Source organism: Amphibalanus amphitrite, unplaced genomic scaffold (genome assembly GCF_019059575.1).
Source record: "Amphibalanus amphitrite isolate SeventyFive unplaced genomic scaffold, NRLGWU_Aamphi_draft 000034F_arrow, whole genome shotgun sequence".
Lineage (NCBI taxonomy): Eukaryota > Metazoa > Arthropoda > Thecostraca > Balanomorpha > Balanidae > Amphibalanus > Amphibalanus amphitrite.
The window spans coordinates 1,513,562-1,536,043 of NW_024881530.1; the positions used below are offsets into that span (position 1 = coordinate 1,513,562).

The window sequence follows — 22,482 nt, forward strand, 5'->3', positions numbered from 1 at the left end:
ATGTGAGAATCAGGGGACGGATAAACGCGGGTACGGCCCGTAGGCCATAGCGGTGAGAGTGCTATATGTCACAGAGCTTCTGACAGACATCTCCGGCCACCACAATCGTGTTTCGAATTTCGATTGACACACGAACCATGTTCTGACTACGCGTCAAGCATAGCAAATCATCAGCCATTAGGTCCGATGCATGAGTTCCCCTGTACGGAGCAGCAAGACATGCATTGGACATTTGATGGACCCGAAAGGACGAGACGAACACGGGATTATGTGGACATTAATTCTCTGGGAAGTGATCGAGCGTCTGTTCCCTGGAGGCTTGGAGACGGAATCCGCGTTTACGACGGTCACATCGAGCATTTTTGTCTTTCAAATTAGCTATTTAACGGTAAACGAGAACTCTAACCACCATTTAAATTCCACGTGTAATGTAAGACCCAAAATGTTATCGCTGCCATCACAACAGTGTACTAGGCATTACAGTTGCATGCTTCACATCATCAGCGTTCTTCTCGTCCCACTATCTTCGCCATGGCACTTCCCGACCCTCTCCAGGGTCTTCAGCTTGTTTCATCGACATCAAGCACCCGTGGCTACTTCATTCCACGTCTTTCCTGTCCCCTGTCCGTCCCACCATGCCTCCCATCCCATCCGTCCCTTTAATCCCACCTGCTCCCCCATTCCGCCCCGTCTAGCCCGTCCCGTCGAGCCCGTCCCATCCATTCCTTCCATCCAACTGCCGGCGGCAGGGACACGAGTCCGTAGTACGCTATCCACCGCCGCCCCGGGCCGGCACTCGACGCGGCCCAGTCGTCCGAGCTGTCCCCCGCGGCGCGACGGCGGCACGTGCAGACAGTCGGCCGCCGGGGCCGCCGTCGGCTCCGACACAGCCGGTCGTCGACAGGTGGCCGGCCGCGCCCCCGGGGAGGAGGTGCTGGCTGCTCGCAGGCCCAGACAGACCGGCGGCTGTTTGGGTTTGCTAGTCGCGCGCTTGAGATTAACTTGTTGTCTTGGCTAATGCACTGTTTAAGGATGCACTGTTGCGACTTTAGATAGGCCGATAAGCAGCGATTTCACTAAAAAGCTCATGTCTGAGGTTTGTGGTCCGAGCGTTTCCTCTTTGCACGAGTTACAGATGTAATCCCATTCACAGTTCATCCCACGTCGCTCCATTTCAATGCACCCAGCTACTCAGATCCGGTTACAAATGACCTGAACATCCCCACTCGTGATCAGCAGAGCTCCTGTCCCAGATGCGACGGACATCCCGGCCGTATTTTATGCATCGAAATCCCCGAGTTCCGCCTGCATGTTTTACTGGACATATGCTCGGACACGACGCCACCGTGCCTGCGCCATTCCTGCGGGCCGGTTAGCCAACACGGGAATTCCGTGACGACAGGCGCTCCTCGCACAACCCGTTTGGCAGCCTTATTCCTCGAAAAGTCGGATCCAGCCATTAGGAAGCGCGCGCGCGCGCGCGCCGCACTTAGGATTACACCATGTTCAGTACTCCCAAGTGTCTCGCTGCTGAGCCGGAGTCATGTTTAACATCGGCTCACGCTGCTCACGAACGGCAGCGACTGCCAATCGTGATCGCCGCCTGGCCATCCGTCAGCCGGTGACGGCACGTCGGTAAACACGCCGGGCGCACTGCCGGTGACTGCGGCGCCCTCGAGGGGCCATTGTCCCCATGGAGACGGCTCAGACTCGGCAGCGGTAATGACATGCGCATAGGAGACAGACAGGTGACGGCGGGCGGGCGCCACTACATGGTACCTCGTGACATTGACAGCCGCCGCACCGCTCCGAGATGGTACGCCACCAGACGAACTTTCCAGAACGGTGCCCACTCCGGCTCAAACCAAACCGGTCAGCGTCGTTCTCTGACTTGCAGCTCATGAGGAACCATGGATTTATCATTTTCCCATAATCTATAATCGAACGTCTGTGAAGAATGATTGTCAAACATTCAAGCCTTCCGATTCATGGTTCCTGTTATTTTCACAATAGTCATTCAGACGTTTCCAAACAGCTCGGCTCTCGAGTTCATTTTCGGCCGAGCTCGTCTGTCGCCGCTGTGAGGCCGCGCTGACAGGCGGCCCGGGTCGGCTGTCGGGGTCGCTCTGACGGCCGTCTCCGGCAGCCCATTCAGCTGTTGTGACGGTGACCCGACGGCTGACCTCTGCCCTGTCGGCCGGGCGGCGGCGCTTTTTACCCAGTCGGCTTACATAATGTCAGCGGCTGCCGAGGGCCGGCCCCGGAGGCACCCACGAGCCCGCCGAACGGGGCCAGTGAGGCGGGCGCCGCCGGCGAGGCTGTCCGTTGACAACAGCGATACATCCAACCGCAGACGAATGAGAGTGAACTGACGTGTTTTTAGCCAGCGATATCAAGGTGACAAACGAACTCGTTTTCAGTTTGTAAAAACTACTCCGCACTATTGATTTAAACAATAAAAGTATCTCAGCTGGAGTATTTCTTATCTCCAATTCATGTTTTTCCACGTTGAACGGAAGTCGCCATCAGTCTCCGGACCTGATATGGGATCTGGTCCTGCTCCTACCATCTCCGAACACCGCCGAGCACGGCCTCCAGTGTAACAGCTCTTATCCTAGCCTCCCATCCCAGAGGACTAATTGGCCGCGTTTTTGTGTCGGCCTGGTCCTGTCCGATCGACTCGGCGTCTTTCCACTGTCTCCGAACACCCCACTAACGCCGCACCTCCTACCATATTCGTCGGTCTGCCGGCTTTACATCGGGCTCTGCAACTCGCCTATATTTGCTTGTGTCGCTCGGCCCACCGCAATGCTATTGTAGTTATTTGGCCGGCTGTGCAAATAGTCCAATTGCTGCGCGAGTATTTCTCCGGTGCTACTCCGGGGTCGAGCGCGTTCAACGACCACCGCCTGCGAGCGTCCAGTCACCCGTTCAAACAGTGCAACGGTGCAGTGCGATGGGCAAACGGTCGTTGGGAGTTGGATGGTTGAGAGGTTGAGGGTTGGGAGTTTGAGGGCTGGGCGCTGGACGGCTTGGAGTTGGACGGTACGGGAGTTGGACGGTACGGGAGTTAGACGGCTGGAGGCTGGGCAGTAAAATGGGCTGGAACGGCCGAGAGTTTGATGGTAAGGGCTGGATGGTTCAGAGTTGGACGGTGGGTGGCTGGACCATCAAGAAGCTGGACTCTCAGATGGCAGGGTGGTCGTTAATGGTTGGATGGGTTGGATCGGGTGGTTGGTGGTCAGGGTTGAACCAAGGACGACACAACTATGGACGATCGGGCGGCAGGACGGCAGGACGAAAGGTCAGGCCACCCGAGACCGGATGACCAAATGGTTTATAATTATAGCATAACCACGTGGTGCGGTCGGTCGTTTATCAGCTCCGAGAAGTGTTCTGACTCAGGATAATGAAGCCGCTGGTGGTGCATTTTGCGTGAGGCATGCCAATCAAGAGCTCGTAAAATGTGTCATACCGAGCTCGCGGTATGTAGGTATGACAGAACAGCGACGGCAGACGTTCGGGCGCTGGGTTACCGGTAAAGGGAGAAATTAGGGGCCGATTCATTCCTCTGGAACTCGGCGGTGAGGTATTTCCGTCCATATCCACCGTGTCAGTTTTGTGACAATTTAGTCGGCCGTTAATAAAGGTAGGAAATGAGCTATGCGCGAGAACCTATTTCTTAGGCTGCCTTTTGAGGGAAACGGAAGCCGTCAGGTAAGCGATATAAGATATGAAACACATTCACAAGTTACGCAATTAAGGAAATACAAAGTATCAACCCGAGAAACATAAATGGATTGCTCGAGAGGAAAACGATGAAAATAACATTACTGTACTTAAAAACAAATGGCAATACCTTGCCTCAACTCGACAGGGGGAATAAGGTAAGCAGAAGAGGCTGCGATATTAGTCGTCTCAGTAATGTTTCTTACTCTCCGCAATTCATGATCGCATCTCGAGACTTGTAATCTTCCCAATTAAAATGTCACAAGAGTGCTTTCGCCTCGTACCATCTCATTTAGTCACATCGCTCATAGTTCAATTGGTAGTTGACCTATCCGAAAATTCCATAGCGGTAATTTCGATCGGGATGATCGCATCTATTGCGAGAAGAAGCGCGGATCTGATAAAACATCACTTATCAAACTGACTTTTTGCAAGATCGCTTCCCTCACGCGCTCTGTAAAACGGTCAGCCTGGGAGCTCCTAGTGGCATCAGGACACGTTTCTCGTGTCAAGGCCAGAGACGGATGTCCTCCATCCGAAACATGTTCAGAGTCACGTCCCCAAGCTGATGCAACTGCTCACACTCGCATCCCGCTTCTGGCGAGCGGCTTTTGTAAACAGCACGTGCTTTCTGACGAGTGAACAGATGGCAGAGAACAATGTTTGTGATGTCCGGACAGGTCTGCCGCAGCGTTTTTGACCCGCGCTCGGCAAAGAGTGATTTGCATTTGACAGACCTTGTGTTCGCTGACGTCTCGCGGTATCAATGGATGGGCGCTGTAACTGTTTGGGCGAGGTTTGCATTGTAACCAGAGATGGCTTGGATAGCCTTTGGTGTGTACGCCACACGAGGAACCGACCCCAAACAAATGGAGGTCCGTTATGCCACTCAGATCTTGCTCTTAACACAATGGCCGGGCACAAAGAACAGGTGGCTTGATTTATAATTTTTATTTATTGGCAGATGAGCATCTCAAGCTCAATTTTGGAGAGATGCAATGCATGTTTCTTTTCATTCTTATCATAACCGTGTGCACCGACCACTGTTATCGCTTACATCCAGTCTTACATCCGTATGTTCTACATCCCTTATCTCCATATATCTTCATGCACCCACCGTCCCCTACACCTCTTCCCTAGCCTCTCCCGAGGTACTCACGCTAACGGAGACGGAGTCGGGGTCGGTCCTGCGTCCGAGGGCCGCCGGGTAGCCCTGGTGTTGGAGACTGTTGCCCAGCTGATAGGCCACCTCGCTGGGGTTGACATGGTGCAGCTGAAACTGGTCGCTGGCGGTCGGGTTGTACGGCGGTGGGAAGTAGGGCGGCTGGAAGTCCGTCGATGGTGTGTGACTCAGCCGTCCGGTGCCGCTGAATGTCGGCGAGCCGGCCAGGGAGGTGATCGGTCCCATGCCGGACGGGTGCGACCCCACGCGCTCCTGCAACACACAGACGGGGAGACTTAGACGGCTGAAGGGCATGAGATGAGAGCGTGAAGAGTGAGCGCTGAGAGGCTACTCGACTTCATGGGCATAATCGGCCGATATGACGTTCTTTAGGCAGCATGGCATGTGCTTTGTTCTCGTGTCACTGGCAGACATGATGCATTGTTCGATATATCTACAAAGCAATGTCGCATTGCATCATTTCACAGAAGCAGACTAATGCAGCACGTAGGCACAAATACTCGGGACACTTCAGGCAACGAGCTTGTCATGAAGACAAAGTAGTCACCTGTTGGAAAAATCGCGCGTTCAGCTTTGACCGTGATCACGGTAGTTTTCTTTTGAAGTTTCAACTAATGAATCGAGTGGACGTGGGAAAGGCCGACGGGGCGGCGACACGTTCACGAAGCCGGGTCTCGGCACGGCGGTCAGTGGTCACCCTGCCGGCAGATTGGTACGTGCTGCCGCCGACACATTCCGGGTACTGGCCGCGCCGTAATCAGCGCCGCAGATAGACGACGATAGTGGCGCGTCATGCAAGACCGGCACGTGAGGGAAATGTCCGACCAGGCCGCCGACTGCCCCGCTCTACAAATGTGCCGCAGAGCTGCCCTGCTCTCCGGCCGGCCGGCGCCGTGACACAGCCGCGCTCGGCGCCAAAGGACCAGCCGCGCTGCAAGATATCCAGGCATGGCGTCATTCTCATTATAAAACGGAATAAATTAGAGCGAATAGTGGCTGGTGCGCGAATTCACGTCGTACAATTTGGACCGATATATAAGCATGAATGAGACAACGGCTTGCACTAGCATTCCTCCTACTGGAATATATTGGCTACTTTTATTACACGCCAAATTGCTTGCACGCGCATAATTCTGCAATGAGGCAAGGTTTTCTGTCGAGCTGAAGCCAGATATGGACCTAAGCAGCGCTCAGGTTGACATTCACCGCAATAGAAAGCGTCATAACTGACATGATTGAGCACATATAAATGGCCTGCACACGGTAAATGAACCATGGCCTCGGATGGGACGACCAGCATCTTCAATGAAGTCTCGAAAGGATGCACCCGTGCAACCGTTGCAACAGTTCACCTTCCCTCTAGTCATGGCTGGCTGAGCTGTTATTTCACGAAAGGAAATTACCATGACAAATAATGATGCTCTCTTAGTGACTGAAAACTGGTGATAAGCCCTTCTGTCTGCTGGAGCCAAGCCGCTTCAACGACTTCAACGCCGCTGACAATGTTTGTGTTTGGATTTGGAAAGGCACCGGGACTTTCCAAAAAGCAAGCCTCGTGAAGCGTAACAGACTTCACTGACGGAAAGACCGTCACTGGCTGAGTTGCACACTCTGAAGAATATTACCCTTGTCTGACCACCCGGCCGTTTCCCGGTACCGAGGTAACGCGGCGCTGTCACGAACCTCTGCGGATAGTCTGCGGCCGGTGGGGGTCGCGGCTGGACGGGAAGTGGAGGTCCCGAGGGCGAGGGGCGCCAACGGTCCGATGTTCGGGACCATGCTGACCACTGAGCCTGCATGCTGCTGTCGTCTTGCCTATCTTCTAATCCGGACCGACAAAGCGTTTCCAACGTATGTCCGAACTTAATAAACTTACTTACTTAACAACTTACTTATGCCCGAAAAGTCATACCCGTGCTTCAATTGATCGGCCACGGCTACGAAACTGGAATTCTGCCATGAAGTTACCCGTCTGCTGACTCTAGTAGCAACTCGTCAGCCACCGTGACCCGATGACGCGTCACAGCGGCACTCACCGTGACCTGATGACGTGTCGCCCAGATCCGGCATTGCCCAAAGCCTTACCTCAGCGCGGTCACGCGCCGTGCCCCAGTCTCACCACAGCCTAGCGAACACCAATCAGCCCCGCTCTCCGTGGGGAGAACGAGTTAAAGCGTAGCGCCGACAGTTTACCTGTTCCCATGTCCGAGCTGAAGACACCTGGGTATAACCGACGGCCGTCCTGCCTCGCGTCTGTCCGGCCCCTCGGCCGGTCGGACGGAATGGCGGGTAGATTACTGTTTACGACTCTGTGCATCGGTTGGTGAGCAGGCGAGGGGACCGTGCGGGCTGCCCCTCCACCTCACTGGGGGAAGGAAGGATAGATAGAGACGCGGCCATGACCGGCTGACTCGCACTCGAACCCATACGAACCGGTCAGAAGGCCGATCCGCCGCAATGCACCGCTACGTAGTTCGAACAGGTTCTCAGAGATTACTTACCCGGATTTATTTTGCTTACGTTATCCTCTACGACGTTATTCTGCGCTTCATTAAACATGCTCTGATCCTCCTGAACTCCCTTCATGGAACTGACTGCGAACGAACTCGTCGGAACACACTGTGCATCGCAAAGCATTTCTGAAACACTTTTGATCATGCATACATAATTACACGCCATAAGCACGAAACCGTACGAAGCCAGCTACTATGGATCCTATGTAAAGTCTGAGAGCGCCCAACATCTTCTGAGCCCGAGAGAGCTCAACATCTGTCACCTCTAGCAGTCTGATTCATACGTCCCTGTGACACTTCCCGAGCCACTGGGCTGTCCCCCGCGCACCGTCCGTCCGCCCCAGTCGCCCTCTCAGTCCGTCCGAGACCAGGCATGACGCGCTGATCAGATGGGGCCAGCGACCCGGCCGACACCGGCGTCAGAAATGTTTAAAATGTATGAGCTGCTCTCCGTGACGCTTGTCAGCGCTCATATCGGCCGCTGCCGGTCGAACGCGCAGGTTCCGGCGGCGCCGGTTTTACAGATCTGTGTAGAAAATGTCAGACTGCGACCCGACTGCGGCCTCTACAGGGCACCCCCTGACAGCGCTGTATGTGTGTTGAGGCTGCTGGAGGATGGTGCCACGGAGTTTGGACGAGTGATGAATAATTTGGATTTGAAAACTGGGTGGCGAAATATACTCCAGAGCACATTATGTTTATACACGTGCTTTCATAGCTGCTTGAGACAGCATTCACCTTATGCGTGAACGGCAGCTATGTATGTAGATTGTAGATGCTTCGCAAAAAATAATTATCGGACAATCTAAAGGGGTATGAATTCCCCTTTTCTAAGGAGATGCCAACTTTGTGACGACAAATGTCTTTCCATATTGTATGCACAGCCAACGTCCTTCGACGTCCAATATTCCGCGACACCCATGATCGCGGTCGCTGCGGGTCCGGGGTGCCCGGCTGTGTCCCAGCTCTCCGGTCCTCGTCAGAGCAGGGCGGAGCGGTGCGCGCGGCGGGGTGTCGTGGGGTCGCAGCGGGCTCCGCCATCCGCCGTGTTATCAGCGGCTCCTCGGCACGACAGGTGCGGCCCGAGCGAGCCGCCGCGGCGCCGCGGCCGGTCACATGGCCTGTCCGCTCGGCTCGGCTGGCCCGGTGAGGTGCGCTCCTCCGCCGAGCCGAGAGTCGAGAGCCGAGAGACTTTCATCCCGTATTCCAGGCGCGTCAGTATCAACAGATCGAAAACCAATCAATATGAAATCGCAGCTCATTAAATAGAGACAGGGACCGTGGGCCAGCGGGCGGCACCCCGCTGCGCCGGCCGGCCGCTAATCCCGGGCCCTCCGCGCCGGCCTTTTATAAATAACACCTCGGCGGACCCCCGCCCGGCCGATCGCCGGCATTCGCTCTACCAAGCATACATCAAATTTTCATTTACAGCCGCGTGTCGGCCGGTTATTTAGCGCAGTCGTGCAGCGATCCCGGCGGCCGCGCCGCGCGCGCTCCGGAGTCCGGGGCATCCGGCTCTCCTGACAGACAGCATGGACTCGGACCGCGCCGTACCGTCGCACTATGGGTCCGATGCAGGAATTAGCACGCCAAAAATGATAACTGCCCTTTAATGGCTGCTTTTACACCAGAAATGAAAGCCAGAACATCCGAAATGGATTTTGCGTGATTTCTAAACATGTAGGTACCGTATGACATGTGATATGTGACGTGTGTACCTATATAGTAGTGCTGGACGTTTTTATGTCAACCGTTTTCAGGTTGCAGGCTCTGGCCTCTGATAGACAAAATGTCAGCTGAGTCCAATTTTGGTTTCTTGACAGAAAGCCATCTTCATTGCGATGAGCGGCTATCCATTTTTCCTTTAACTTGTTAAGCAGCTTTCCCAGTGCTCGAATGTCATCAGTCGTCAATTGAACATTCAAAATACGAGCAATGCTAGCTGAAAAATCCTCTACTTGAGCCGGCCCTACACCATCTGGACTGGTCAAGACGATGTCAAGAATGGCTTTGTAAGCAATACACATTGCTTATCTGCCTGTTTTGCTAGTGATGGAACGACAAGAATATACCTACGTGCGCTCGCTACAATCGTCAAGCTCAGACTACCCCGGCCACGTGGGTACAGTGGGCCGGGCACGCGGTCAAACCGCCTGAGGGCCAGGTCGCCAGACTAGGACGACGGTGAAAACGGGTAATCAAGGTTCGTGAAATTCACACGTGACGTTTAGCATGTAGAAGGCCCACGAAGGGGGAGAAGCTCCAAATGTCACGTTACTAATGTGCCCTCCGGCGCCCTGTTTTCACCGGCGTCCCCACACTAGTGCCGGAATGTCCGGAATTCGGACCGCTAACCCGAAAGAACTGCCATTTTTTTTTGCAAAGCCATCAGTTATGAGTTTCTGTCATACATGTCTATAAAACATTAGTCGCATCCACTAATACCCTGTTTTTTGCCTTTGTGACCCTGCCGCAGCGCTCGCCGGTATGTCACAGCCGCAGCTAAGCGCAGTGACATCATTGAAAAAAGCTTCATAACTTGCTTCGTCGCAGGTGGACGCAGCTAAATGACCTTGTTTCTGGTCAGGCAAGTATTGGGGAGCAAGGTAACACCAAAAATACCGGGGGGCATTGGGGGGCATTTAGTATTGCTCTGTATTTGTAAGTCTCTTGAAGCATTGCACACACATCTATGACATGGATATTTAAATTAGCTGTGACAATAAAAAAGCAATGACACAGTTGACTTTTTTTGCATTCATCACATTGCCCAAGCTTCAAATTATTAGTTTTGACCAAATATTTTCGTTTAACTATTATTTAGAACCGCCTATACTCGGATAATTCCAACATCCCTTTTCTCTCGGACGTGGACAAGGCAATGGCGTTCCATGATATGTGTCAGTTTGCGATGAAATATTGGGTACATGTGACATTTTTGGCAAAAGTTACTGCTGTGTTCGCAAAATATGGACATTTTTACGTTATTTGCGTCACATTTCAAGCCATTTTGAGAAAGTCACCTAAACCATTTTTGGCGTGCTAAATCGTGCATCGGACCCATAGTGCGTCGGCCGGCGGCGGCGGCGGGACGACGGCAAACGCGGCCGACGGGGCGATCTTTCAGGCGCGCGCGACGTGCGGCGATTCAGACGCCGGTGATTCATGGAGCCGGCGCGGCGGCGCAGCGTGTAAGCAGCACCACGATTTATGGAGGAGCGTGCGAGTGTCAATGAGCTTGTTACGCCCCGCCAGCCGGGCCGGCTCCGTGTCGCCGGACCGAACGGGAGACGAACGACGCACGACGGACACGGTCCGTAGGTGGTCCGGACCGGACAGACGGCTGCCGCACGGGCGGGCCACCGGAGAAAACTCGACAATATTCACTGAATTAGCTGGATGCAAATAGGATCTTACACATCTCCAAAAATACCGCCAGTTGAAAGCAGCTTTTTAAAATATGAAGTCGTACGCTCCGGCAAGTGCACGCAACATTGGTGGAATTCATAAATAAAAGGCTTGGAAATATTGGTATAACTACGAAAATATAAAATACAAAAGTGCAAATAGCTTGAAATCCTTGTTCCAGCTACTGGGGCCTGTATCATCGACAAACCACATGTGAAATTCATGTCAGCATATTCAGACCACACAAAGCAAGCTTTATGCCATGTCTGTTCCTCACGGGACAAGATATGTCAGCATTGTAAAAGTGTGTGGCCGTCTTTTATTGCGACGGTGGGCCGTATGCCTATACTGTTATCTTCATGAAACATTCAGTTCGGGCCATGTTCTAGCGATAAACCATGTTTGGCATATGCCCAAAATGACAATCGTCTGAAGTATGCCAATGAAATTCTTTGATGAACCCTGCAACATTTTTACAGGAAAGTGTACTTTTAATAAAACTTTGGATCCTTGGAAGTTTGTTGTCCGAGTCGGAAAACCACTAGTAAGTAATAGATAGATAAAGAGCTGATAGCTCGCTTTAGGGTCTTCATTCAGAGCCTGAGTTTTTGCAATTTAAAATGAAACATCTTCTCAGTACCTATATGTAAAAAGCGAGATAATCATTAATTGGTATTTAGTGCGAGAGTCAAAGTGGCAAAAAATAGGTTAAGCCGAAAATGGCGTAAGCTATAAGATTCCGTTTTTTTTTGGGGGGGGGGGAGCGGGTGCATCGACTTAATATGCACATATGAATAATCATGAGCGTAACTGGCTCAAAGTGCAAAAACAAAATACAGCTATCTATCTAACACCTTTAAGTAGGTTTTTATTTCTTGAAGTAGGTATCGAAATTGCATTTAAGATACATTTTTATAAAAGAGATTGTGCTAAAAAGTATTTTCATAAGAATAAGGATTGAAAAAATATGCTTCGAAATCAAATAAATATCTTGCACAGCAGAGCAATACATCTGTTGATATAATGCTCAACAAGCTAAAACAAATTATCTAAAAATATAGGTATCAATGAATCTATGAGCTCAAACCACAGCTCATATTTTGCTCTTAGCTCACCTCGATCGAAGCGGCCGACATTTTTAGCTCCCCGTCGTCTCCTGTCTGTAATTGCATCCACACCACTTTGTTGGCCGGGGGCGCAGTCACCGGGTGCCCTCCGGGTCACCGATTCACACCAGCAGAGGCCACGCACGTGTCCGCTCGCGAGCCACACGCTCACGTCCACCGGTCCCCAAAAAAGCAGCGCGCTGCGTCGGCCGGGAGCTGAGCGGACGCTGTCTCCGGGCCGGCGGCTTTTTACAACTGAGCCTCGCGCGCACCTGAGAGCTGGGTTCAGCGGGCGGCTCGGCACTCCGTCAGCGGGACCAGGCAGGCCGCTCGAGCTGCGCCGTCTCGAGCCGGGGACGCGCCATGCGACTCTGGCGGCCGGCGGCGGCGCGGCGCGGCGGCGGCGGCGGCGGTGGCCGGCGCCGCGGGCGATACACCTGATGACGCCCGCGGGCGCTCACGCACCGCCCCGCTACACTGGAGTGGCCGAGGGCGGGGGCGGCCGGACAGCAGGCGCCGCCCCTGCAGCGGGGGCCGGCTGCACGGTCTGCCCCCACCACAGACGGAGGGGCGTCGGACAGTCGTCAGGACACGGTCCTGCCCGGAATCGGCCCAGTAGGGGACGCTCCGCTCAGGGGCTCCTCCGATAGGGGGCGCGGCGGTGATACTGAATGGGACGACTGGATGTCGCACACCTGACATTGACATGTGTCATATACGGTGGGTAGTCTGTCATAGACAGAACGGTGAAGCGGTAGGTTCCAAGCTAGCAGCAGCTGGAAGTGTGAATATTAGCCGGCACAGCCGGTAGGTATCATCAACTTATCCAGGCCGCTGCGCTCATCAACCGATAGTGGATAAATCTGACTTATAATGGAAAAAACATACATAACATATCGCCTGGGTTTACTGTTTTGCTACATTTGGTTGGCACTTTCCGTAGTGGAGCGATATCACTATAAAATACACATAAATGCGCAATGGGAGAAATTCAAGCATCTCATTGTTCCACTTTAGTAGAGAGGGAATAAAATGGTCGCATGATGATCCAAATAAAGTAACAGACGCGCGTGTACGATGCACATAAGTCACAACATGTGACGTTGCAGTCTATTCGCGTGTGCTGTTTTAAGAAAGTCGCCAGAGGGAAGAAGAAATTTATTTAATTGGCAACTCATTGGACTGCTGCGATGCTAGCGGCACGCGGCAGGTAACCGGGTATCGTAAATTTTGTTGTCCCGGTTACGTTAATAATTAAAGGTGTATTGCGACGTCCACGACCGCTATTCTGAAGGAAAAAAAGGAGATGGAATTGCAATCTAATTCTGCATGTAACATCAACTTAAATTTATTGTAAGGTCGTCCTCTGAACTCGGAGAATGAGTGGTGGAAGCAAAAGACGACCTATCCGCTATTGTGATACGTGACCACGACGAGACATGTGATGTTTAAGTTTTCAAATAAAATAGATCGAAACTAAAGAGCGAATGGAATTGGGACAAAAGCAAGATTTTGCTTTTTTATCTACACATTTCGGTACCGTTCAAATACATACTCTGAGAATCTATAAATCGGAAATGACCTAAATCGGCGAGCCCCTTCGTCTGAAGTCCCTAATTGCTCCCGGCGCGGCGGCCCCAATGCACCGTTACCGAGTCATCGCCAATTCACAGAGCCGTGAGTTGTTACCTCGGAGGACTGCGAATTATCGCTTTCGCCGGCCTGACTGCGGGGTGTCGAATGCTGAGTTAGAGCCCACCATCCCCCTCGTAAGTCGCCCGTTACAGCCGAGCCGGCAGGGGGTGCCGGCCGCTCCCCGGGTCTCCTCTGCGCGCCGCGGTGGCCCTCCTTCTAAGCTCGCCGCCGCGGCGCGGAGAGTCTGCCCAGCGGGTCACCGCTTCAGCCGTGTCACCCCGACGGTTACCCGTCCCACGGTGAAGGAAGGACAGCAGCTCGATCGCAGCTTCACAGCGCAGCTCACCCGACACGGTCCGCCGCGCCCGCCAGTGACTCACGCGTGGGAGGCGGCGCGGTGCCGGCGCGGCGCGCGCGCCGTGGTATTCGGGGAGCTTCCGTTCCGTGAACGCGTTCCGGCCCGGGCGGAGACTCGTGAGGGGCCATGACTCACGAGGCGTGGATCTGTACGGCTCAGCCCGACCCGCCCCAGTGATCAGTGATCGGCAGTCACGGCTGAGCGCGCAGAAGGAGCGCGGTAGGGAACGGTCAGAGATGTCGGTGGAATCGATTGACATGTGTGCTATTGCATCAGGGTTCTGCCAGTCTGGCTACGGATTATCGGACAGCATCCAAGCTGAGACATTGCTGGGGCATTCCAGGAACATACTCAAATCATAAAAAGACAGGGAGGTAGGCGGCTGCATTCTCTTGAAGTTAATCCTGCTTAGGATTCATTTCTAAGAACAATGTTTTAGATAACGTTCAGAATCGTCTAAAACAAACTCTGAACATTATTAGTTCTTTAAAGCTGCGTAGGTGTTTACTTAAAAGACCGGTATTTCACTTCTATGCATTGAATGAAAAGCATAGCATATATGCTAGAAAAGCAACCTGAGTGAAACTATAGTTCAGGTTTTTTCTTAATTGCCTAGATATCGCGACCAATCGAATCATTCGATAGACAGCTCAGTCAATAAAATTGTTCCTCTTTTCGTATTTCCGCTTTCTTTCCCGGTTGTGACCGGTATCACGTTCTTTTGTCGGTCCTGTGTGGAGAATCTAGGACAGGCAATCCCCCTCTAAAAAACTCGTCAGCACTCATGGCACCGCTTTACCAGTACATTAAACCCAGTGATCTTTATGGTGTCCACTCTATTGGGGCCGCCGTTTCAAAGGATACCGGTCAAGAATCCAGACAAATTGTACACCACTCTGAGCGAACAGAATAGAAGATAAGGTTGTACTAGAATTGACTCCACTTAGCTACCTGTCAGAATAGAGGTCAACAAACCCTCCCCAAAATGGATTACCTATAGCGAATGGAAGGAGTAATCACATGTTTCAGGTGTCAAGATCTCATCGCTCTTAAAACCATATGTAATCCTCTAGATAAGTAGTGAGTAAATCTCACCGCCCTTAAAAAGTACATGTAATCTCGCAGCAAAGTAGTTGGGTCGCACTAAAATCTCGTACTACCTCACGCCTCGGATGACGTCCAACATAGCTCAGTGGGCTTCAATGAACAATGCACAACGAAAAGCCGACGAAACATTTCTTGATCAAGGTCAAGAGCAGCTGAGTCTCCCAGCACGCGCGACCGTCACTGCCAGATCCCGCCGGCGGACAGCCACTAAAACCACAGGAGGCCTCTCCTACAGGTGACCCCAGACGGCCGACATCGGTGCCGCGTCATCAGAGATCGGCGTCATCGGTTCGGAACAGCTGCCTCCAGCGACTGAACCAGTGACAAAAACTGAGCATTGAGTGTTCTGGTGGCCTTGATTTAGTTCACCGTTTACGGGCCAGGCAAATCCTCAACACAGCAATTATGAACAGATGCCCCAAAAGAGAAACTCGTGCATTTCAAGAAGCACGACATCGCACAACATCTCGCTGCATCTCGCGGCACCTCTGGCTACCCTGAGCTGTCCCGGAACACGAGCTGCGAGGGTCACACCGCCACTACCCGCCTCCGAGCCGCGCCGTGCCACGGCCGAGAGCGAGCTGGGGCGCCCGCGAGGCTGGCTCTGACCTCGCCCGGCGACCGTTCGCCTTGAGCGTCGCCCGCGTCCCCCGACCGACGGCGCCGCTGGGACCGGCGGGATGACCTTGCTCGCCGTCAGACAGATGGTGGACGGCCTGGGAGCGAACGGTGGGCTCTGTGGGCCTCTGATCACCGACCACAGGGGCGCCGCCTGCCGGTCCGGCCTGACCCCCTCCCAGTCCGGCTGCCCCCTGACTCCCCTCCCCCACATTTTTGTTTACATCACGCCCTACTCCCGGGACCCACAGTTCAGATTTGTCTTGGATATCTTCTCGCTCCCTTTAGCTTCCTCCTCCCACCCCTTTGTTGACCCTCCTCTCCCAAAAAAAAAAACTTTCGGCTTTTCTTGCCGCTTCGTCTCCCCCTAATCAGCTTCCTTGCATATTTCCCACCTGTTTCGAACACCAGCGATGGCACGCACAGCGTTGGTGGGACGGAGGGAGATGTGGTCCAAGCTGCTGAGGCGCACGAACCCCGAACCTCCCAAAGGCCACAGGGGCGGGATCGGGGAGCGGACCGCGCTCCGGCGAGGCCTTACACTCTGGGGAGGGCAGGGCGACAGGCGTAACGGACCCGATTAGGCGCGCACCGGGACTGGTGGCAGCGCACGTCCCACCTGTCACAGAGGGCTCCTCCCGGCGGCTTCGGAGGGTACGAGGGTGAAGCTACATCGGCTAAATTCGGAGGGTAAAGCTACATCAGCTAGCCACCTCTATGTCAGGCCAGTAGCGCTACGGCGCAATGACAAGTGTCTAAAACAAGTGGTTTGATCATTCAGTCAGCCGGTTACACTAGCAGGTGCTCGTGCAGCAGGTGACAATGAGACGGCGCTGTGTCGGAAACACTACCAAACTGCTCAGATAAGCAGCCAACAGGGAAACGAACAAGTTCCAGGCTCGGCTACCGGTCATGAACAGCGGGCGACACACGCGATCGGGGCGGAAATACCACACGACTGGTAACCAAACAGGCAGCCACGGGCGATGGCAGCGACTGGTACCAAGCCGATCCGTTCCATACAGCGAGTGAGCTCCACAGAGTACCTGCCAGCCGTCCGCTGCCGGCCACTCGGCAAACAAAGAGCAACGCTCGAGCACCCCTACAAATCAATGAGGGGTGTTGATTAGATCCAGCTGACAGAGCAAACAAGCGCGTCCGAGCCAGGCGCCGGATCTTAGTCAGAGACAAGGGAACGGCTCATGGATATCCACCGGGCCTCGGTGATGTGATAAATATTCAACAGGCCTGACCGCACATCTCCATAGCGACTGACATAAGGATGGGAGAGAGAGAGAGAGAGAGAGAGAGAGAGAGAGAGAGAGAGAGAGAGAGAGAGAGGGCGAGAGAGAGAGAAGGAGAGAGGAGAGAAAGAGGGGTGAGAGTTGAATTATGTTATATTATTATCCGGAGTCTTTGGTGCCAAAGGTGAGGAAGACAAATCTAAAATATGTAGTTAGCTACAAAAATAGCAGAATTGCCGGAAATAGTACAAAAAGTAATGAGAAGTTTCAAAACCAGCCGTTACCGGGCAGAGAACCAGCCGTTACCGGATAGAGCGTGCGTTCGATGCCGGTCGGATATGATCGCCCCAATAAAACCGGCCGACCGCCATGCGCCGTCTGATGATCACAGATCTCTCGGGGGAGTTCGGATGGCGCCGGCACGGAATATCGAGCAGGGAGCTCGGCATCTCGGGGCCACTTTCCCCGGCGGCCACCGCCGCCCCGCAGATGGGAGGAGGTGATAGGACAGCGCCGGCCGGGGACCTGGGACTGGGGTCAGGGGACGGGACCGGGACCTGGGGAGTGGAACGGGACTGGGGCTGAGGAGAGGACTGGGAATAGGCTGGAAACTGAGGAACAAGGCTAGAGCTGGGGTCGGGAGACAAAGCTGGAGTCGGTATTAGAGAATGTAGCTGGAAGCGCGCGACAAAAGCTAACAGTCAGGCTCAGCGACCAGCACACTATACATCTGCCCACTCTCTTTGCAAAGGAGCGGGGAGTCCGTCATACTCAGTCACTGTTTATGCAGACCGCGAGTGGCCGCAGCTCGATATGACGTCACAGGACTGTCCGAGCGGCTCACCGACCTGATCGGTCGGGTCGGAGCTCGCCGGGCGGACGGTAATGTCACTGCCGGTGGGGACAAGTACCAGCGCTACTTTGGGGGTACGGTGCTCCATGATGAGCGGCCAAGGATGAGGTGGATAGTAGACAGGTGGCAGTGAGACAGAGAGGGAAGGGGAGAGGCCAGAGGACAGCGAGATGCCGAAGAGAGTGCAGCAAGAAGTGAGACGCCCATTGGACACCGAGAAATCCCGCCGGCAAAACGTCAGTGGCATTGAGACCACCGATTTTCTACTCCGTGACTCTGAGTAGCAGACCGCAGTTTAATTCTAGTCTCGGTCCCAGTCCGGACCCCATCCAAACCACAGCTGGCCGACCTGTAGGGTCATGACATGTATCACCGACGTCGCAGTCACCAATGCTGACCAGACACAGATCAGATATCGACGCATCAGCGCCACTGTGAGTCTGTGACCATCCATATCTGATCCCATGAACACCAGTAGTCGCCCCATGGCACCGAGACAGTCGTACTGAGACAACCGTGGCGAGCCGAAACGATTGCAGTGCTGTAGCTCGGGGCTACTGTTGCACAAGTAGCACGGTGGTACATTTTATATACCGAAGCGACGCGGGACAATAGTAACATGTCATAGATATGCACCTGCAGCTACGCAGTGTGGAGTCCGGCTACGCAGCTATGAGGCCTCGTTGCGTCATGCAGGCACGCGGTTCCGTGCGGGTATTTTCCAGGACCATCGGTGCTGGGCCGGTGCGCGGTGGTGCAGGCTGCCCAGTGTCCGGCCGGCCGCGCCGGGGCCCCTGCGCAGCTGTCCGGCGGCTGAGCGGCCCACAGCCACGGGCGCAGCCAGCGGCCACTCGCCGGGGGTGACCTTCTCAAGGTTACCCGATGCAAACACCTCCGCAGTCCCAGCCGAGTCGGATCGCCCGCCGGGGTCGCCGAGCGCGGTCCGCGGAACGGGCATGCAAATTCCCCACCCGGTGAGTTCGGCGAGCTGGCCGGTGACCCCCTCCCTCCCTCACCCCCGGTCGGTGGCCTGGACGCGCCCCTGCCGGCGGCGCTGGGCCCCGGGCGGCGTCCGAAGGGGACGGAGGGGCACATGGTCAACACGTGGCCACCCCGGGAACACGCAGACCGTTATCTACGCACCCTCCCCCGATTTCTTCACTGGGGGACGCGTGGCGCAACGGCGCCGTCAAACGCCGCTGAAACTGGATACAGGAATAGGGGATTGAATGTTCTAAGAAGGCAGGCACATATACATTGCTGGATATACAAAACAAGCCCGAGTATAGGCATATGAATGTGGTTTTCATCATTAGTCTTCTCGTTAGCTTGATCTTTGATTTTGATTGTAATAAATTATTTCATAATTCATCGGGTTCAATTCGTGGTAAACCTCATTGCATTCCTCCGAAGCTTTGCTAGCTTACGGGAACAAATAGAATTACAGTAGAATGGACAAACAATGTCAATTGTCATGTTTCTTTAACCTTCCCTTCTAAAATAATCCAATTCAACCTTCACTCCACTCAATATCAATACAATGGAATTGATTCTTTTCAATAGATGTAGCCCGCACAATGCACAACATTTTTTTCAATGCACAGCATTAGGTATGCTTCAGAAATCATGTCGGCCTCCATTGTGCAGAGACGTGTATGAACTGCTATAAAACTGACATAAAATGCCCAAAATATAAATAAACTTGTTAGAAGTGAGCCAGTTGTGCAGTGACCACCCGTGCAATGCCAGGCGCCAGCTCGGTGTTATCTGCTTGTTTTTCAATGCAGTCTCCATGTTGACCGCAGGTGTAAACGAGAGACTTCAACGCGCAACCGGTAAGAAACCTCAGTGCGGAGCGTGCGCTAGCACTACGCCCGATCATCATGGGGAAAATAAATACCGACAAGTCGAACAGGTATCAAGTCTCCCTGTTATCTGAATTCAAATTATCACCGAGAAATATGTTTCCAAAGACACCTTGACCTGGCCAATACCTACGAATAAATACAACCACCTGACAGCCGGCTGGAAATGGCTGGGGACTACAGCACGATCCGGAAGCAGGCCCCGGGCGGTCGGCCGCGGTCCGCACCGCTCACCCAGAGCCCGCGGCACCCGGCCGGCCGCCGGCGGCCACGGAACGAACGGACGCCGTCCGGCCCGGCGGCACCCAGCTGACACTGCAACCACACGGGGCCGGAGCGCTCCACGTGAACGGACGCTCCGCTCGCGCCGCGGCGCTGCGGCAGACCTTACCTCCATCGAGTCCTCGTCCTGGTCTCGCTCCTCGCCGTCCATATCCTCGTCGACATCGACGGGAAGGTCGTCGGCGTCGACCTCGGCGGCGGCGGCGGCCAGGTCGACGGCAGTGGTCACCTGCACCTGCGTCACGCGGCCGTCGATGATCGCGTAGGCCACCTCGTTGTTGTTGCGCAGTTTGGCCGGCGCCAGTGCGTCGCCGTCGGTGTCGTCCGGACGCACCATCTTCTCGGCAGAGCTGCTGTCGTCACTGACTGCCGGGCTGGCCATCGCGCGCGCCGCTGGCGGCTCGGCGCAGGTAAACAGACTTGGCCGGCCGGCCGCACAGGTGCCGCCTCAAAATGGCGGCGCGCACTGGGCTGCGAGGTCGACCTTGAAGGGTGGCTGGCCGTGACGTGCCCTCAAGGCCGGCTGGGTCGGCGCTGCGAGCCGCTGGTGTCCAGAGCTGGTGCCCGCGGCGGAGCCCCCGGCAACGCGACCTCTTGCCTGCGGGGCCTGTTCACGAATGCGCCCGCCGGTCAGCGCGGGGTCCGGCCGCCCGTCCCCAGCCAGACCGGCACCTGCCGCGCGCCCGCCGACCCCCGTCCGCCGCTCCGGCTGGCCGCCGCTGGCTCCACGGAAATGCTATCGCCGCAGGAATAACGACAAATGGAGGCGAACTATCCCCACTGCGTGTCAGTAAACCGCTGCCGGCGGGCACGAGCACTGTTCTGAGCCCCCGGCCATCGGCGCCCGCCCGCCGCCCAGTTATCGCCTGGAATCAGCTGTTGGCTGGCTGGGGACGGGCGCGCCGGGGCGGAGAGGCTTCGATGACGGGAGGATTCGGGCAGGGTGCCAGACAGGGTGTCATATTTCAGAGGGCGCCTCGCCGCTCAGATTTTCACACGTCCGTGCGAAGTTAGCCAGCTGAATGGAAGTAAAGGGTTGTACGGTGGAAATAATGAGAAATAGTTGGCAAATTCAGCCAGCCATTGGTAATTGTTCCTGTGCAAAGCCCTGCCCATACCTGTATCTTCGGGATCTGCAGGTAAAGGAATGAAGCCACCTTATCTCAGAATTAACAGTGCTTTTAATTTGGCGCTGCAGGCGATTTGAGGGGATTTCTCTAGTGAGCATTGCAGGAAACTAGAAAACCAGTCGGGGCGGCGCGGACATGTGTGCCCGGGCGGCGGCCGCTGCCGGCGCGCGCTGGCGCCGCGGCCAGCGTCACTGGCTGTGGAATGCGGCGGGCGCGGAGCCCGCTGACCGCGAAAAGCCGCGAGCGAGTCGGGCCCGCCGCCGCTGGGGGGCGTCCCGGGGCCTTGGCGGGGCCGGCGGGCGTTGCACAATGCAGCGCCGCCGCCGGCCGGCCGTTTGCCCTTTGTGTGACCGGACGCTGGACCTTGGGCGACGCCGTGGGACCGGCCGGGGGCCCCGCCGCCGGCGGCCGCGCATGCGCCGTAGGCTGTTTTCGCGGCGCCACGGGGCAGGGGAAGCGGGCCCGACACGCGGAAAAACAAGTTGAGATGACGACCGTACGGTATGCTCAGATACCGAAGGAAGTAATGCGTGGACTTGTAAAAGAAGCAGCTCTAATGAATATGTTAGTGATAAATAAAATTGAAGATAACGTAGCTCTGGCTAAGTTCACTCGCAATGAGCATAAAAAGGAATTGCAATAGTGCACCTGTCTCATGTCTGTTAATAGGCTTACTATTTATTGCAAATAGATACCAATGCCTACCTATTGGATAGCCTTACAAGCCGTTGACAATGTGACAAATTTTGCGAGCCAGGATTATAATAACAAAATTGAAACCGTAAAATTCCACTTTTCCCGAGATAAGTCCAGGGCCCGAGTAATGAACCCATTCCTGTTCCTGGAAATGCATGGATATGCGCTGTGCACCTCAGCGTATTCTATTAACTGCACACCATCAGTATATTTAACGTTAATGCCACCACCCTTGCACCAGTAGCTTTCGAAACCTGCCTGCAACTGTGTGAACGGTGCAGAGAGACTCTTGAAGTTAATGAGCGAAACGGCGTCTGCGACACAAATTAAATTAATAGCGCAAGCCTTTTACTATTACAATACCATGTATTACACGCACATTTTCGTGTCGCCATTTTACCACAATATCCCTATAAATACTGCCACCCGGCACAGTGCACTGTAATAACCCATTCCGTCAGCCCCTCTCCCACGCCAATCAGACCACCGAAACGCGAGCCCCATGCTCTCGGGCGGAAGTGGGTCCTTCCTGCAGTCCTGTGAACACTGAGCAAGTGCAGGGCAATCCGTCATCAAATGAGCCCCATGAGAGCCGACTGCACGTGCAGCGGACGCAGCTCCACTGCCGCCGCCCGGGGCGGTGTACACGTCACACGTGTGCATGGGAGCTGGTCGCAACGGTTTGGGCATATGGTTCCGCCACCCTGGCTCAGCCACTTCCTCCACGAGCATGTATCTTGCTTCCATGGTCGTCT

The 22,482-nt window shown here is 54.6% G+C and overlaps 1 protein-coding gene across 7 annotated transcripts in view; it reads right to left on the minus strand.

Annotated features, from left to right (window-relative positions):
- Window positions 1-20,775, minus strand: part of LOC122370373 (transcription factor AP-2-epsilon-like) — a 105,498-nt gene extending 84,723 nt beyond the window's left edge. Inside the window, exons 1-2 of one of the 7 annotated variants that reach the window (XM_043345940.1) lie at window positions 20,011-20,775; window positions 4,889-5,164 (exon numbers count right to left, since the gene is read on the minus strand). In XM_043345940.1, coding sequence (XP_043201875.1) covers window positions 4,889-5,164; window positions 20,011-20,283 — 549 coding nt within the window. In that variant the 5' untranslated portion in view covers window positions 20,284-20,775. Of the gene's footprint in view, window positions 1-4,888; window positions 5,165-11,948; window positions 12,549-20,010 lie in introns of those variants that run through there. The other 6 variants (XM_043345915.1, XM_043345933.1, XM_043345925.1 and 3 more) reach the window with 6 other exon arrangements.
- Window positions 20,776-22,482: the final 1,707 nt, after the last annotated feature.